We start from the raw sequence: 17,329 nt of genomic DNA, 5'->3' as shown, positions 1-17,329 counted from the left end.
GGGTCAAAACCGTTCAACTGCTCCATGTGTGGGAAGGGATTTAATCAGTATTACAGCCTGCTGAAACATAGACGACTTCATGTGTGACCCACAAAGCTGGATTCTGTTGTTCCTGCACCCTGAGATAAACAATAACAATTGGATCAATAGGGGAGGCAGTGACACAGTGGAATTATCACTGGGCTCAGGGTAAGGCTCTGGGGACCCAGGTTCGAATCCCACCACAGTCGATGGTGAAATTTGTGTTCAATTAAAATCTGGAATTAAAAGTCTACTGACAAACCTTAACCATTGTCAATTGTGGTAAAAACCCATTTGATTCAGTAACGTCCTTTGGAAAAGGAAAGCTGCCGTCCTTACCTGGCCTGATCTACATGTGAACTCCAGACTGACAGCAATGTGGTTGATTCTCAAATACCCTCTGAAATGGAGGGCAGTTAGGGATGGGCAAGAAATGCTGGCCCAGCAAGTGACGCCTACATCCCGTAACAATGAATAACAAAATATTCCAGTGGCCCTATTCCAGAGCCACTTAACCCTTTTGGTGATCTCCCAGCAGCTGTATATTTTGCTTTTGTTTTCAATTAATGTTACCCCCTCACACAGAGATATCTGTCTCGTGAGTTTTATATTGTCTATAGTTGAAGACTATCTCAAATTGTCAAATTACCCACAACACTAGTCATAATTTGGAAATTTGTAATCGATGATGTGTTTAAGTGAAATACACCTCAATTTCTTCGTTTCATGTCATGATTTGTATATCTGTTCTGTATGTTTCCTCTATCCAGCTTGTGGTTTGCCTGTCTGGGAAGTATTTCATCGGATGATATGAAGAGAGATACAGTCTGGTAACCCACCCTATGGTGACACTGATAACGTTTTTTTTCAAGAGGCAGTGCGTAGAAAACTATCTTCTGTCACACACTGTCCTGCATTGTTGCTGTTTAGGATTACCCGAAACTCGTCAGTGACAGACCAGTTTATGTGTGAAATCGCCGCGGTTCTCCGCATTATTCACTCAGGTCTCTGAATTTTATCATGAAAAGGCAGAGATGAATGTGTATTTAAACGGATGGGTCACTGGGTGGCAGAGTGGCTCTTTCACTGAAGGGTCTTGAGTTCAACCACATCCCACACTTGACTGGGAAAAATCCCTGCCTGGGAAAGAGGGGAAAACCGTATAATAGGGAAAATGGGGCAGAGTTGATGGGTTTTGAAGAGAAAGGAATTAATCCAAGCCAGAGTTGGTTAAAATTTCATTCAATATTTATTTTAAAAATTCAGAGAATATTTTACAGCGACATTTGTTTTAAGCTGGAAAAGTGAACATAACGATCGAGCTTCACATTGAGAACAGGACACATGCACAGGGAATCCATCAATATTTGTACATCTGGTACATACACCAGAAAGAGAAAACAGGATCTTAATAGAAAGAGAAATTATCAGATGTGAATGAGGAATGTGAAAAGTTTCTTAATTATACATGATATTTAAACTATTAACCACAATTACATTCTAACAAAAATGCCTCGTACATTTCACACTGAAAACTGAAATAATGTCTATCATTACCTCAGATACAGATTCAGAATGACAAGCTGAGAATTTTTTTTACTGATAGTCACTGAGAGCAGATATTGTATCTGTGTCATCCAGAGATTTTGATAATCATCTGTGGTAAATCTACTGCGTTCAAAATTCAACTCATTGTTTGATCTGTAAAAGAAAGATACAATATTGCAGCAGATGTTTATGATGCGGGATATTAATGTCAGAGCTTTTAATCAGTGAAACATTGAGAGATTTTCAAATCCATTCTGCCAGTTTGAAACGTGAGTGAATTGAATCATCTCACCTTCACCAGAGTGATGGCAGTGCTGTAGGACATGCTCAGGAAGAACAGGACGATGAATGTGGAAGCGGTTGTCCAGATGTTGCTGTTATCACCCTCACTGCCTTCAATCCAGATGTGATCGGTGAAGTCTAGGGGATGGAGACCAGGAAATGAAATTAGATTACTTTACTGATCCAGGCAATCTTATTGTTATTTTTCTTTCCCCGTTCTCCTTCATAAACTGTTAATGTATTCTCTGTATAATTTTCAATATATATCTACGATTAAGTTCAGGGCACTCAGTAGCCGATCTCCATAATTATTTTCACAGCTGATCTTTCTTTACATTCCTTGGGCAGTCCATGTCAGAAGGACTGAAGATGTTTTCTTGAGTGTCAGTTCATTTTTGAACATTTCATAGCATTGAAGAATGTTATGACTGATGTGGAGGAACGTTCACTGATCAATGATTGTTTTCACAGATGTTTACTGATCTGTAAACAGTGAATGTTGCTGTTTAAGAGCCGGGATGTAATTTCCGATCTTTTCTCATTGGTGGAAATGCTTAGTAGATCATGAGCTTAAATTCAGTTTCTCAACGTGTTTATCGATGCAATTTGCGTTTGTGTGCATATGCATGAGAATCTCGTGGTCTGCATTAACGTTTGGTCCTGCGTTAATGTGTGTGCATGAGGGTTAATGAACATGTTCATTTTCTTGTGCTTGTTGATTTGTGTTGTTGTGTGTCTGCGTCTGTGTATATTTTATTTGGCTGATATTGTGGATGCATGGCTCTTATTGTGTGAAGTTGATACATATTTACTAATGTCACGCACAATGTGTGCATGTGTTCATGCCTACTTTAATATGTTGATTTCTGTCACACGGGGATGGTTTCCTTCCCATTCTGTGTGAGCCTGTTCCTCGGTCTTTTTGTGCGCATGTCTGTTAACATATTACTGTCTGTATATCCGTGTTGATATCTTCATAACGATGTTTGTGTTTCCGTGTGAAGCAATGTGTGCTATGGTGTTCTGTTCTATTTGAGCATGGTAATGTTTTGCGTGTAAAAGTTTGACTGTCTGGCCATCTGTGTGCAGTGTGTTAATGTGTACATATGTATTTTCCATGTTTGCGTGTTAATCTATATTCCTGTCAGTGTGAATATCTAATAACATGTATTCATCTGAATGTATGTATGTGTTTGTGTATGTATGTGGATCTGCATGCATGTGCTTCTGTCTGGAATGTGAATATGCATGTATCTGTTTGAGCTTGGATCTGTGTACCTATTTGCATATGTTTATGCGTGTGTTGTACTTGTGTGTTTGCATTTCTCTGTGTGTGTATGTGTGTTTGTACATATTTGATTATTTACGTGCATGTTGTTTTTCTGCCTGTTTGTACAAATTCATGTCAATGAGTGCATGTGTATATGTGTGTGTGTGAGTATGCGTGTGTAAGTGTGTGTGTGGTGAGGGAGAGGATGAATGTATGTGTGCCTCTGTACATTTGTGCATGGAAGTATTTGTGTCAGAGCGTATTTGTGTATGTGTGTGTGTGTGTGTGTGTGTGTGTATTTTTGTTCGCGTATGTGTTGCCCATGAGTGTATTTGCGTGAGCGTGCTTGTTTGTGTTCGTTTGTGTATATCTTGCATGAACTTATGGTGTATGAATACATATTTGTATGCATGCATGTTTCTCTGTGTTTTGTGAATGTATTTATGTGTGTTGTGCACGTGTGTGCCTTTGTGTTTGTATGTGAATGTGCTTGTCCGTTTTTCTATACGCCGCCCCTTTTTTTAAATGACGAAGCTAGTCCCAATTGCCTGCATTTGGCCCATATCCCTTGATAGCAATCTTACTCGTAACAGTCTAAATGTTTTTCAAAAGACAAAATTGCACCTGCCTCGACTACTACCTCTGGCAACTTGTTCCAGACACTCACCATGCTGTGTCTGAAAAGTCACCCCTCTGGACCCTTTTGTATCTCTCCCCTCTCATCTTAAACCTATGGCCTCTAGTTTTAGACTTCCCCACCTTTGGAAAAAGATATTGACTATCTAGCTGATCTATGCCCCTCATTATTTTATAAATTTCTATAAGATCACCCCTAAGCCTCCTATGCGCCAGAGGAAAAACATCCCAGTCTATCCAGCGTCTCCTTATAACTCAAACCATCAACTCCCAGAAGCATCCTAATAAATCTTTTCTGCATTCTTTCTAGTTTAATAATATCCTGTCTATAATAAGGTGACCGGAACTGTATACAGTATTACAAGTGGTCTTACCAATGTCTTGTGCAACTTCAACAAGACGTCCCAACTCCTGTATTCAATGTTCAGACCAATGAAACCAAGCATGCCGAATGCCTTCTTCACCACCCTGTCCATCTGTGATTCCACTTTCAATGAGCTATGAACATGTACCCCTAGATCTCTTTGTTCTACAACTCTCCCCAATGCACTACCATTAACTAAGCCCTACCCTGGTTCGATCTATCAAAATGCATCACCTCGCATTAGATTAAATTCCATCTGTCAATCGTCAGCCCACTGGCCCAATTGATCAAGAACCCACTGCAATCCGAACTAACCTTCTTCACTGTCCACTATGCCACCCACCTTGGTGTTATCTGCAAACTTAGTAATCATGCCTCCTAAATTCTCATCCAAATCATTAATACAAATGACAAATAACAGTGGACCCAGCACCGATCCCTGAGGCACACCGCTGGTCACAGGCTTCCAGTTTGAAAAACAACTCTCTACATCCACCCTCTGGTTTCTGTCATCAAGCTAATTTTGCATCCATTTAGCTACCTCACATTGGATCCCGTGAGATTTAATCTTATGCAACAACCTACTATGTGGTATCTTATCAAAGGCCTTGCTAAAGTTCATGTAGACAACATCAACTGCACTGCCCTCATCTACCTTCTTGGTTACCCTTTCAAAAAACTCAAACTTCTGAGACATGATTTTCCACTCACAAAGCCATGCTGACTGTCCCTAATCAGTCCTTGCCTCTTTAAATGCCTGTAGATTCTGTCTCTCAGAATACCTTCTACCAGCGTAACCACTACAGATGTGAGGCTCTTTAAAGTGCATCAAGGTAGATAAATCCCCAGGGCCTAATGAAGTGTATCCCAGGACATTGTGGGAGGCTAGGGAGGAAATTGCAAGTCCCCAAGCAGAGATATTTGAACTGACATCCACAGGTGAGGTGCCTGAAGATTGGAGGGTGGCAAATGTTGTGCCTTTGTTTAAAAACAGGGAAGCAAAGTTGTGAGACCGGCCAGTTCAGCAGAAAGAAACTCACTGACCCTCCCACTTCAACTGTCAGAGTGAACATATTTCAGTGCTGGATGTGATTAACAGCAGCAATAACAGCAGAATCCAACGACTGGAATCAATTATGAACTCGCTGGTGTCTCAACAGGGTAGATGACTGAGTGAATCCTTTCCCACAGTCAGAGCAGGTGAATGGTCTCTCCCCAGTGTGGACTCGTTGGTGTCTTCTCAGGTTGGACAAATCTCGGAACTGCTTCCCACAATCAGAGCAGGTGAATGGTCTCTCCCCAGTGTGAACTCGCTGGTGTTTTTGCAGAGTGGATGAATCTTTGAATTTCTTTGTGCACACTGTGCAGATGAACGGCTTCTCCTCAGTGTGAATTCGTTGGTGTGTCAGCAGATGGGTTGAATTTTTGAATCCCTTCCCACAGTCAGAACAGATGAATGACCTCTCCTCGGTGTGAACCTGTTGGTGTCGCATCAGGTTGGATAACCATCTAAACCTTCTCGCGCAGAGAGAGCAGCTGAATTGTTTCTGCTCAGTGTGAACTCGCTGGTGTGTCTGCAGGTTGGATGACTGACTGAATCCCTTTCCACACTGAGAGCAGGTAAACGGCCTCTCCCCAGTGTGAGCTCGCTGGTGTGTCAGCAAATCGGATAACTGATTGAATCTCTTCCCACACTCAGAGCAGCTGAATGGCCTCTCCCCAGTGTGAATTCGCTGATGTGTCTGCAAGTTGGATAACTGAGTGAATCCTTTCCCACACTCAGAGCAAGCAAATGGCCTCTCCCCAGAGTGAACTCGCTGATGTATCTTCAGGGTGGATGAATGTTTGAAACCTTTCCCACATGCTGTGCAGGTGAATGGCCTTTCCTTCATGTGAATTCGCTGGTGTGTCAGCAGGTGGGATGAATTTGTGAATCCCTTCCCACAATCAGAGCAGGTAAACGGCCGCTCCCCAGTGTGAATACGTCGATGAGTTTCTAGTTTTGAGGGGGTTATGAATCTCTTTCCACAGTCCTCACATTTCCATGGTTTCTCCGTGGTGTAGGTGTCCTCGTGTCTCTCCATGTTCAACAATCAAATTAAGTTTCCGCACACTGGACACACATAGGGTCTTTCCAAGCTCCAAACGGGAATGTTTTTTCAAGCTGTGTAACTGGTTAAGGCTGGAACAATCAGTTCAAAGTGTGTGTGCTGATGCTTTTCGAGTCACACTGAGAATTAATAACTGATGAAGCTGATAGAGCAGACAATTATTTCTCCATCTAGATTCAAAGGCCACTGATCTTCACTTTGCAATGAATCAACTGAATCTTTCAGATCCTGATGCAACGTTTGGTTTGAGATTTCTGGCTTAAATCCTCATTTCTAACATCTGTAAAAGAAATTGACAAAAGTAATCAGCGTTAGTACAGGATAGACATTCAGAACAGACAATTCTAGTTTCTCCGGAGCATTTTTTTCCCCCTTTCATTCCCCAAAAGCTGTAAGTTTCCATCTCACACATTGAGAGGCAATTCCCTTGTGGTATTATTGCTAGACTATTAATCCAAAATTCAGCTAATGTTTTGGGGACCCAGGTTCGAATCCTGCCACAGCAAATGGTAGAATTTGAATTCAGTACAAACATGTGGAATTAAGAATCTATTGATGATTGTGAAACTATTGTAGATTGTCGGAAAACCCCATCACTCATGCTTTTTAGGGAAGGAAATCTGCCATCCTCACCTGGCATGGCCTACATGTGCCACCAAAGGCACAGTAATGTGCTGATTCACATTGCCCTCTGAAACGCCCCAGTAAACCAATCGGTTCAAGGGCACTGAGGGATGGGCAATAAATGCTGGCCAGCCAGCAATGATGTGGAGATGCCGGCATTGGACTGGGGTAAATACAGTCAGACAATTCACAACACCAGGTTAAAAGTCCAACAGGTTCATTTGGTAGCAAAAGCCAGCTTGCCCATATCTCATGAATGAAGAAAAAATAACTCTCCTTCCATTCTCATTCTGCTGGATATAATACTGAGCCTCCACAGGCTGATTGACAGAGCTGGGCCAAACTTTCCAGAGTCTGCAACCTCCCTAGATTCACTTCCTTTCCCTTTCGTTGCAGCAAGTCAACAATTCCCCCAGAATGAGAAGAAATAGAAAGTATTTTACTCACAGATGTTGGCCTCTTTTAGGTATGGCTTGTTATCCAACTGACCAACAAAAGAGGACATTTCAGTCTGTCTGAAGTTCAATCTGCATTGTCACAAAGATCGCGCTCTGATTGGCTGGAGGGCCACAGTCCTTCCGGTCCTCCGACTCTTCCCATTGGTCAACAATTCAACGTGAAGGTCAGAGGGTGGGCTCTCCCCCGGAACATGCGCAGCTTCCCCTCTCCCTTGGACATGCGCAGTCCAGGGCCGTGGGGGAGGGGGGAGATCACCGAGCGGCTTCTCGCTCTGGCCGGAGCCGCCAGCCGCTTGTCTGGAACCCTTGGCTCGAGGAGAGGCAGGGGGAGGGGAGCAATGGGTGGGGGCGGGGCTCCCGGGTCCGCGCTGGCCCCGGCCTGCGCACTGGGACCCGCAGCCGTCACCGCGGAGCAGTGATTCCTATTGGTTGTTTCAGTGATGGCTCCGTTGTGACGTCACAAAGCGGAAGTTGGCCGGTGATGATGTAATTTAAACAATGTCTGAGGTCACCACTTGTTGCTCAGATCCCCTTTTCAGCCCAGTGCAACTTGGAGCACACTGTTAATTCACCGGCTGCTGGGTTACAGGTCCCTCACAGCTCTTACCACAAATTCATGATGAAATAATTTAAATAATGCCTGAAAACACTTTACTTCTTGCTCTGACCCCTTTTTCAGCGCAGTGCTATTTGGAGTATACCATCAGTGCATCGACTCTTGGGTTGCAAATCCTTACAGTTCTTATCACAAATTTATGATGAAATAATTTAAACAATGCCTGAAAACACTTCTTCTTCATCAACTACCTACCACTGTTTCTTGATTGATTACAGCTTCGGGTATCTCAATCGCTGAACACCAGCCAGTCCTGGAATAAGTTTAATTCTAACTCATTCTAAGTAAATATTCTCACCCGGCCCTCTGTTGAGACCCTGCTAAGCAGCTTTAATGGTTCATTGTAGCACAAACTGAGCAGTCATAGGAATGTGGTCAAGATAGTCCAGTCTCATCATGCCTCACATTCAATCTGAAGTCCTTCAGTTATGACAGTATATGTGCCTGTATGTAGCTGTCTTGGCTATTGTCAATCCCGACACTGCCAGTTTGAACGACTACAATGCGTGAGATGTAAATACGCCCACCGTGTTGTTAGGGAGGTATTTCCAGCCACACATTCCAGATTTCCTCTGGACTGTAGGTGGATACCAGATTGATACATTTCATTCAACCACACCCAAGCTGAGTTATTCAAATCTCTTTATTGTACAGAACAATATATTCACAATATTTTTAACACAGAATTTAAACATTCCAGTTTTGATTTCAAGTATTAAGATATTCTGTTAGTTTTTTTATTGTCGATGTCAGGCCTCTGTTGTTCTCCTTGGAGCAAAGGAGGTTGAGGGGAGATTTGATAGAGGTGGACAAAATTCTGACAGGTTTAGATAAGGTGGACAAAGAAAAGCTGTTCCTATTAGCTGATGGGAAAAGGACGGGGTGGGGGTGGGGGGGGTGTTGGGAGGCTGGGAACACAGATTTAAGGTTTTGGATCAGAGATACTGGGGAGGATGTGAGGAAGAATATTTTGATACAGCGAATTGTAATGACCTGGAACTCACTGCCTATGAGGGAGGAGGAAGTGGAGACAATAAACAATTACAAAGGAAATTGGATGGGCATTTGGGGGGTTTGAAACAGAAATGCTGACTAAGTATCTCTGAACTTCCTAATACCCTGTCACTCGGTGATCCTTGTGAAATTTGAAACCAGGTGTTCGCAACAAGACTCAAAGAGCATCAGCTCACTGGAGGCAAAGTTGTGAGACCGGCCAGTCCAGCAGAAGGTTGTGAATCTGTGGAATTCCCTGCACAGTGAGCAGTTGAGGCTACCTCATTGAATGCTTTTAAGGCAAGGATAGATGAGATTTTAACAGTAAAGGGACTAAGGGCTATGCTGAGCAGGCAGGTAAGTGGAGTTGAGTCCACAAAAAGAACAGCCATGATCTTATTGAATGGCGCAGCAGGCTCGAGGGGCCAGATGGCCCACTCCTGCTCCTAGTTCTTAAAGTCACCCTCTGCCCCTCCCCAGTGACCAACTGTAAGAATGAAAAAAAAGCAGCCCTTGACATAAGACAGCAGATACAATAACTGCAGAATCCCACCCCTGGAATCACTCATGGTGTCTCAGCAGGGCAGACAAAGTTCTTAATCCTTTCCCACACTGACAGCAGGTGAATGGCCTCTCCCCAGTGTGAACTTGCTGGTGTTGCAGCAGGCTGGATGAGTCAGTGAACCCCTTCCCACACTAACAGCAGATTTACAGCCTCTCCCCAGTGTGAACTCGCTTGTGTGACTGCAGGCTGGATGACCGAGTGAATCCCTTTCCACACTGAGAGCAGGTGAATGGCCTCTCCCCAGTGTGAACTCGCTGGTGTCTCTGCAAGTGGGTTAACTGAGTGAATCCGAATCCACACTGAGAGCAGGTGAATGGCCTGTCCCCAGTGTGAACTCGCTGGTGTCTCTGCAAGTGGGATAACTGGTTGAAACTCTTCCTGCACTGAGAGCAGGTGAACGGCCTCTCCCCAGTGTGAACTCGCTCATGTATCTGCAGGCTGGATGAGTCAATGAATCTCTTCCCACACTGAGAGCAGGGGAATGGCTTCTCCCCAGTGTGAATTCGCTGGTGTCTCCGCAGATGGGATAACACAGTGAATCCAGTTCCACACTGAGAGCAGGTGAACGGTCTCTCCCCAGTGTGAGTTCGCTGGTGTTTCTGCAAAGTGGATAACAGAGTGAATCCCTTTCCACACTGAGAGCAGGTGAATGGCTTTTCCCCAGTGTGAACTTGCTGGTGTCTCTGCAAGTGGGACAACTGAATGAATCTCTCTCCACACTGAGAGCAGGTGAACGGCCTCTCCCCAGTGTGAACTCGCTCATGTATCTGCAGGCTGGTTGAGTCAATGAATCTCTTCCCACACTGAGAGCAGATGAATGGCCTCTCCCCAGTGTGAATTCGCTGGTGTCTCCACAGTTGGAATAACACAGTGAATCCCTTTCCACACTGAAAGCAGGTGAACGGTCTCTCCCCAGTGTGAACTCGCTGGTGTCTCTGCAGTTGGAATAACACAGTGAATCCCTTTCCACACTGAAAGCAGGTGAACGGTCTCTCCCCAGTGTGAACTCGCTGGTGTCTCTGCAAAGTGGATAATCGAGGGAATCCCTTTCCACACTGAAAGCAGGTGAATGGCCTCTCCCCAGTGTGAATTTGCTGGTGTCTCTGCAAGTGGAATAACTGGTTGAATCCCTTCCCACACTGAGAGCAGGTGAATGGTCTCTCTTCAGTGTGGATGTGCCGATGAGCATCCAGCAGAGATGGGAATCTGTATCTCTTTCCACAGTCTGCACATTTCCATGGTTTCTCCATGGTGCAGGTGTCCTTGCCGCTCCCTTGGGTGGACAATCAGGTGAAGCCTCGCCCACACACAATACGTGTACAGTCTCTCCCCACTGTGAATGGTGTGATATTTATTCAGGCTGTGTAACTGGTTAAAGCTCTTCAGTCAGTGCTCTCGAACACATTCACTTGAATTTGGCAGTGTGTTGATGCTTTTCCAGTCACACTGATGTTTGAAATCTTTTCAAATCTCTTTCCGGATTCAATGGCCGATGATATTCAGATCCTGAGGAATATGACTCTGCCAGATCTAGATGTGACATTTGAGATTTCAGCCTGTGATTCCTCTTTCAATATCCTGTAAAACAAATTGATACAAGTCATCAGTGTCAGTACAAGATAGAAATTCAGAACAATTCTAGTTTCTATGCAATTTTTTTTTCCTCTCTCATTCCCCAAAAGCTGTAAATCTCCATCCCACACACTCTCCCTCCATTCTCACTCTGCTGTATCTAATATTCACCCTCCCAATTCTCCTGAAGGTGCTGATTGACAGATCCATGCTCAATCAGCCTCACTGCTTCCTGTCCTGGAGACTCACAGCTGAAAATCTCCATGCAGGCTGCCAGACAGATCTATGCCGATATGACTGGACTGAAAATGTGTGGAATATACAGACTGGGTTCACTTCCTTTCCCTTCAGTTGCTGCAAGTCCCCAATTTTCCCCAGAATGAGAATAGAAATGGAAAGGGGGAAACATTGATTTCCTCCCAGATGTTGCACAGAGGAGGAAGTTTCACTCTGAAGCTCATTGGCTGACTTCTGCATTATGACTCTTTCTCAAAGACATTGACATCCTTTGCTCCCTCAGCTTGACACATTTATTTGTCTGGCTAAAAGGATGGTCTCTTTCCTAATGTTCACAATTAAAGGGCTGGTTTCCCTCAGAGATGGCTGACATTTGAGAGAATAATAAATTATTAGAGGACAGAGATATGCCGAGTGTTGTTAATATTGTGGATCTGATATACTATTTATGGTTCTGTAACAAAGTACATTTAGTTTTTCTCATCTTGTAATGAGGCACTGTAGCTCTGTATGTTTCCACTCATCGAGTCATTACAGCACAGAAGGAATCCATTCAGTAACTCAAGTCCATGCTGACTTCTGTCGAACAATCCAGTGAGTCCCATTCCCCTTCTATATTCCCTTTCCCCTGCAAGTTTATGTCCTTCATGTGCCCATCTCATTTCTGAAATATATTAAAGGGGACAGTATACTGATACAGGACAGAGACGTGTCTGATATTTTTATATGGCAGAGATTAGATATATTATTTATGGCTCTGTAATAACATGCACTTATCTGGTTGTGTAACATTGGACTGGAGTGACATTATATATTTGGACAAATCTCTTCCCTCAGAGAATTGTTAGTATCTCGATTCCTCTCCATGGGGACCAGTGGAGGCATTGAATATCTTCAAGGATGAGTTAGCCAGTTTTTGAATGACAAGGGAGTCAAGACTTATTGGAACAGGCTGAAAAATGGAGAGAAAGCTCAGATGAGGAAGGATTTCTTCACTCAAGGATGTGGTGAAGTTTTGGATCCCATTTTTGCAAATCCTTCCACGACATTATTGTTTCCTATTTCCAGTCACACAAGTGTTTGGATCTTTATCTACAGACATACTTACATTCAGGTTCTGATGAATGGAGTGGACTCTGTCAGGTTTTGATCTGATGTCTGGTTTGAGTTTGCCTTCAAATTTTGTCATCAAATTTCCTGTAAAAGAGATCACCACCGTCAGTCAAGAATGGAAATTAAGCGAGGAACGTTTCTCTTGGGGTTGAGTTTTCTGTGTGTAAATCCTCCCCCTCTAACTCCCTGTAAAAGGAGGTTCCAAACAAAGTCCCTCCCTGTCAGTCCCGGATAGAAATTCACAACATTCTCTCCTCCTGCTGGCAGGGAGCTCCGCGCATGCGCAGCGCTTCCCTCAGGATGACAGCCGTTAACTCGGGGCCTCCAACTCCGGCATCTGTGCTCGCGGTCCCCAATGGGACGAAGGCGGCACCCAGCAGTTATTACTCGGGGTTTCCTGTCTCCACTGGGTGCTGATGAAGCCTCCCCACCCACCCCACCGCCTCCATTACCCTCCAGAATCAGCCGTTTCCCTGGAAACCCGGAGCCGATAAAACCGCCTTCCCGCGAGCGCAGCAGCAACACCCACTGCGCATGCGTTTCAGATCTACAGTGCGCATGCGCGCAATCTGTTCCGGGGCGAGGGCATATTCTGGGTCCCTGTGAATGCTGGGTAAGATAGCCGCCATTGAAGGGTGCTATTGCATCAAAATAATCATGTTTTGTGATTCAATTACAATTGAAGCTGAAGCACCAAGGTATAAAATTTAAATAACTAACGCAGCAGCTAGTGTCAACAGGCAGCACAGCTCTGTCCTGAGTTTAGTTAGTTGCAAAACAAACGTCTACACCTGAAGATGAACTTCTATCGTGGACTGACAGTGATGGTTTCTGTAAATTTACAGGGTGCTGGAAGTGGAGGATTGACAGACGGGAAACACAAATCAAACATCACATTGTGATCTGACTGAGTCATTCAACACAACAGGACCTGAATGTCAGCAGAATCTGAATGTGGAAAGTTACAGGTTTGTTGATTCTGTCAGTGAGCAAATTTCAGGTCTTTCTATGACTGGAAAAGCCCTGAGATTCACAAATCCTGATTAAGAAGCACCTCTACTCAGGATGGTAGAGGTTTGGAACTCTGTCCTACAGAAGGCAGTTGATGCTAAATTAGTTGCTCCCTTTAAATCTTGAGATAGATACATTTTTGTCAAACCCTCTTCAATCCCTCTCCAACTCCCCCTCAGCCCCGTAACCCCCCTCACTGCCCAAACACTCCTCACTGCCCAAACCCTCTCCAATTCCCCTCCAAAATCCCTCTCAGCTCCATACACCCCACCACTGCCCAAACCCTCTTCAATCCGCCTCCAAATCCCTCTCAGCCCCGGACCCCCCCTCACTGCCCAAACCCTCCTCACTGTCCAAACCCTCATCAATTCCCCTCCAAATCTCTCTCAGCTCCATACCCGCCACTGCCCAAACCCTCTTCAATCCCCCTCCAAATCCCTCTCAGCCCCGGACCCCCCTCACTGCCCAAACCCTCCTCACTTGTCCAAGCCCTCGTCAGTTCCCCTCCAAAGTCCGTCTCAGTCCCGTAACCCCCAACTGCCCAAACCCTCTTCAATCCCCCTCCAAATCTCTCTCAGTCGCGGACCCCCCACTGCCCAAACCCTCTTCAATCCCCCTCCAAATCTCTCTCAGCCCCATATCCCCCACTGCCCAAACCCTCTTCAATCCCCCTCCAAATCTCTCTCAGCCCCATATCCCCCACTGCCCAAACCCTCTTCAATCCCCCTCCAAATCCCTCTCAACCGTTCAAAATAAAACCTCACAATGAAAACAGAAATGAGAGAGGGAGAGCACGAAAATCCACACTCCCATCCTGAAGTGGCTGCTGCACAGTTTATTGAACCACTGAATCCAGCCACTTAAACCCTGTTGGGGAATGCAAAAGGGCTCCTGAGAATTAGTCCTTGAAGTGAGGCCTAGTCACAGAGGCTGCATTATACCTCAGCTAGAAAGAACAAATCTCCTTCTCCCCAGTTAACCAGAACAATCCTCTCCATCCACACCCACAAATCCCAGCGCCCTGTCTAAAAGCACAAGCAGGACTCTGGGTTTGAGACCAAGCCTTTCCCTCAGGCTCAGGAATTTGAATTTCTGCTCCCTCTCCCTCCTGAGTGCTTTACAGTGAGAGGGAGAGAGAGAGAGAGACTGAGAATGTTACAATCTGGATCCCACAAGGAATCTCACACTGCAGGAGGACACCCCCACCCTCAGAGCCTCTGTCTCTGTCCCTGACCCCCGTTCACTGAACCTTCGACACTCCCCACCCCTTCTCCATTCACCCTGTTTCTCTCTGCTACCCCACCCTCCTTCTTCTTCTCCATCTTTTTTACATTTAAATTGTGGGGCATAGTCACAGTGCGAGAAATGTGGGGGGTGGGGGGGAGAAACACAGAGCATGAGTGCGCAGTAAGATCCCACATATACACAGCCCGAACAGGGCCAGATACAAAGTAATATTGTCAGGATTGGGGTCAAGTGAGTGGGAAATAAGGGAATCAGACATCTTCCTCTCTCTCCCTCTCCACACGAGACCCCACCCCCAGATTGTGTATCTCTTCTCACCCCCTCACCGCAACCCCCACAAGCCTCACCTTTTGCTGTCTTTTCCTATTTTCTCCTCACTCTGCCCCGCCTTTTTCCCATGTCTCTTTCTCTCTCCATCTGTCTCCCCACCTGTGTCTCTCCCCCCTCTCTCTTCTCCCCCCCCAATGAATATTGTAATGAAGTTGCATTTATTAGGTAAAAAATGTGGTGTTTGCCCAATATAAATATTGAAAAGAAATGCTGAGAAAACTAAAATAAATCATCCAGCATTGAGTCTTTAGAAAGCCTGTGTCTTTGGGATTTTAAACTGCAGAAAGCAGGCTGCAGAAGACAACTTTACAACATTTGTGTCCAAAGCAGCAGCCAGAATCCCAGCAGCAAAACAGGCTCTGAATTGCACCAATGGTTTTAAAACAAGCTCTCAAACACACACAACCAATAGACAGTTTCATTTTACAGATATTTAAATTACGCTTTGCCACCCACCAAAGGGTTAACCTGTTTGTGACTAATTACAAAGCCGGGCTATTTTAACCCCAGGGTTTCCGGCTCCAGGCCCCCCCCAGCCCACAATCTAACCAGAACTGGTTCATCCGAGAGCCGGGGGAAAGTACAGAGTCTGGAAACACCCCCCCACCCCACCTCCCCCTCCTCCAGTCCCTGGAAAGAGCTAAACTCCCCTCTTTAACCTGGTAACAAGCTGTGTCCATCCCCTGACGGAGAGACTTTCGAAAATCACCTTCCCAGCATTGATTTATTTTTATCAATCAGTCACACCATTGTGGGCTTCCTGAGACATTTCTCCAGAGACTGGGAGCTGGCACTGACTCCACATGAGAGACCACTCCCACCCCGTCCCCTCACCCTCCCCCAGATCCTGTGTCTCTCACTGTCACACCCCACAAACTTCACTTCTTGTTGTCTTTTGCTCATTCTCAGTGGGGAAGAAGAGAGGAAAAAATGTCCTTAGAAACTAGAATTGTCTACTCTGGATTTCTATCCTGTACTGAGACTGATGACTTGTGTCAACTTGTTTTACAGGATATTGAAAGAGGAACCAGAGGCCAAAATCTCAAACGTCAGGTCTAGATCTGGCAGAATCATATTCCTTGGGATCTGAATATCATCAGCCATTGAATCCGGAAGGAGATTTGAAAAGATTTCAAACATCAGTGTGACTGGAAAAGCATCAACACACTGCCAAATTCAAGTGAGAGTTTTCCAGTGCACTGACTGAAGAGCTTTAACCAGTTACACAGCCTGAATAAATATCACACCATTCACAGTGGGGAGAGACTACACGTGTTATGTGTGTGGGTGAGGCTTCAACTGATTGTCCACCCAAGGCAGAGGCAGGGTCACCTGCACCATGGATAAACCATGGAAATGTGTGGACTGTGGAAAGAGATATAGTGCCCCATCTCTGCTGGAAGCTCATCGGCGCAGCCACACTGGGGAGAGGCCGTTCACCTGCTCTCAGTGTGGGAAGGGATTCATTCGGTTCCCCCACCTGCAGTCACACCAGCGAGTTCACACTGGGGAGAAGCCGTTCACCTGCTCTCAGTGTGGGGAGAGATTCATTGACTCATCCAACCTGCAGACACATCAGCGAGTTCACACTGGGGAGAAGTCATTCACCTGCTCTGTGTGTGGAAAGGGATTCACTTGGTTATCCCATTTGCAGACACACCAGTGAGTTCACACTGGGGAGAAGCCGTTCACGTGTTGTCAGTGTGGGGAGGGATTCACTGATTCATCCAGCCTGCAGATACACCAGCGAGTTCACACTGGAGAGAGACCATTCACCTGCTCTCAATGTGGGAAGGGATTCACTGTGTTATCCACTTTGCAGAGACACCAGCGAATTCACACTGGGGAGAGGCCATTCACCTGCTCTCAGTGTGGGGAAGGATTCACTCAGTTATCCACTTTGCAGACACACCAGCGAGTTCACACTGGGGAGAGACCGTTCACCTGCTCTCGTGTGGGAAAGGATTCACTCGAATATCTGACCTGTGGATACACCAGTGAGTTCACACTGGGGAGAGACCGTTCACCTGCTCTCAGTGTGGGGAGGGATTCACTCGAATATCCGACCTGTGGATACACCAGCGAGTTCACACTGGGGAGAGGCCGTTCACCTGCTCTCAGCGTGGGAAGGGATTCAGAATTTCATCCCAGCTGCTGAGACACCAACAACTTCACAAGTGATATTCAGTATTGGATTCTGCTGTTACTGTTTCAGCTCTCAATTACATCCAGGACTGCATTTTGTTCATTCTCACAGTTGGTCAATGGGGAGGATCAGAGTATTTCTGCTGGGCTGGCTGGTCTCACAACCATGGCATGGTACATTGGGGTGA

General features: G+C 45.4%; 2 protein-coding genes and 2 long non-coding RNA genes across 4 annotated transcripts in view; 1 reads left to right on the top strand and 3 right to left on the bottom strand.

The window, feature by feature from the left end:
* Positions 1-17,329, top strand: part of LOC145362466 (uncharacterized) — a 66,645-nt gene that overhangs the window by 2,708 nt on the left and 46,608 nt on the right. The window lies entirely within an intron of this gene.
* On the bottom strand, positions 1,288-7,521 carry LOC145362475 (uncharacterized). The gene is made up of 3 exons (XR_013889985.1): positions 7,304-7,521; positions 1,862-1,989; positions 1,288-1,722 (listed from the first exon to the last, which is right to left on the bottom strand). It is a non-coding gene; the product is annotated as an uncharacterized LOC145362475 (long non-coding RNA).
* The window catches only part of LOC145362472 (uncharacterized), a 29,340-nt gene continuing 20,831 nt past the window's right edge, over positions 8,821-17,329 (bottom strand). Inside the window, 1 exon segment of the mRNA XM_080218484.1 lies at positions 8,821-10,246. Coding sequence (XP_080074610.1) covers positions 9,485-10,246 — 762 coding nt within the window. The 3' untranslated portion in view covers positions 8,821-9,484.
* LOC145362473 (uncharacterized) lies at positions 10,823-12,937 on the bottom strand. Its single transcript, XR_013889983.1, has 3 exons — positions 12,863-12,937; positions 12,406-12,494; positions 10,823-11,066 (listed from the first exon to the last, which is right to left on the bottom strand). It is a non-coding gene; the product is annotated as an uncharacterized LOC145362473 (long non-coding RNA).

The sequence above is a fragment of the Carcharhinus amblyrhynchos genome, unplaced genomic scaffold (genome assembly GCF_965287045.1).
Source record: "Carcharhinus amblyrhynchos unplaced genomic scaffold, sCarAmb.v2.hapA scaffold_38, whole genome shotgun sequence".
NCBI classification, from domain to species: domain Eukaryota; kingdom Metazoa; phylum Chordata; class Chondrichthyes; order Carcharhiniformes; family Carcharhinidae; genus Carcharhinus; species Carcharhinus amblyrhynchos.
This window is presented reverse-complemented; position numbering and strand designations above follow the sequence as displayed.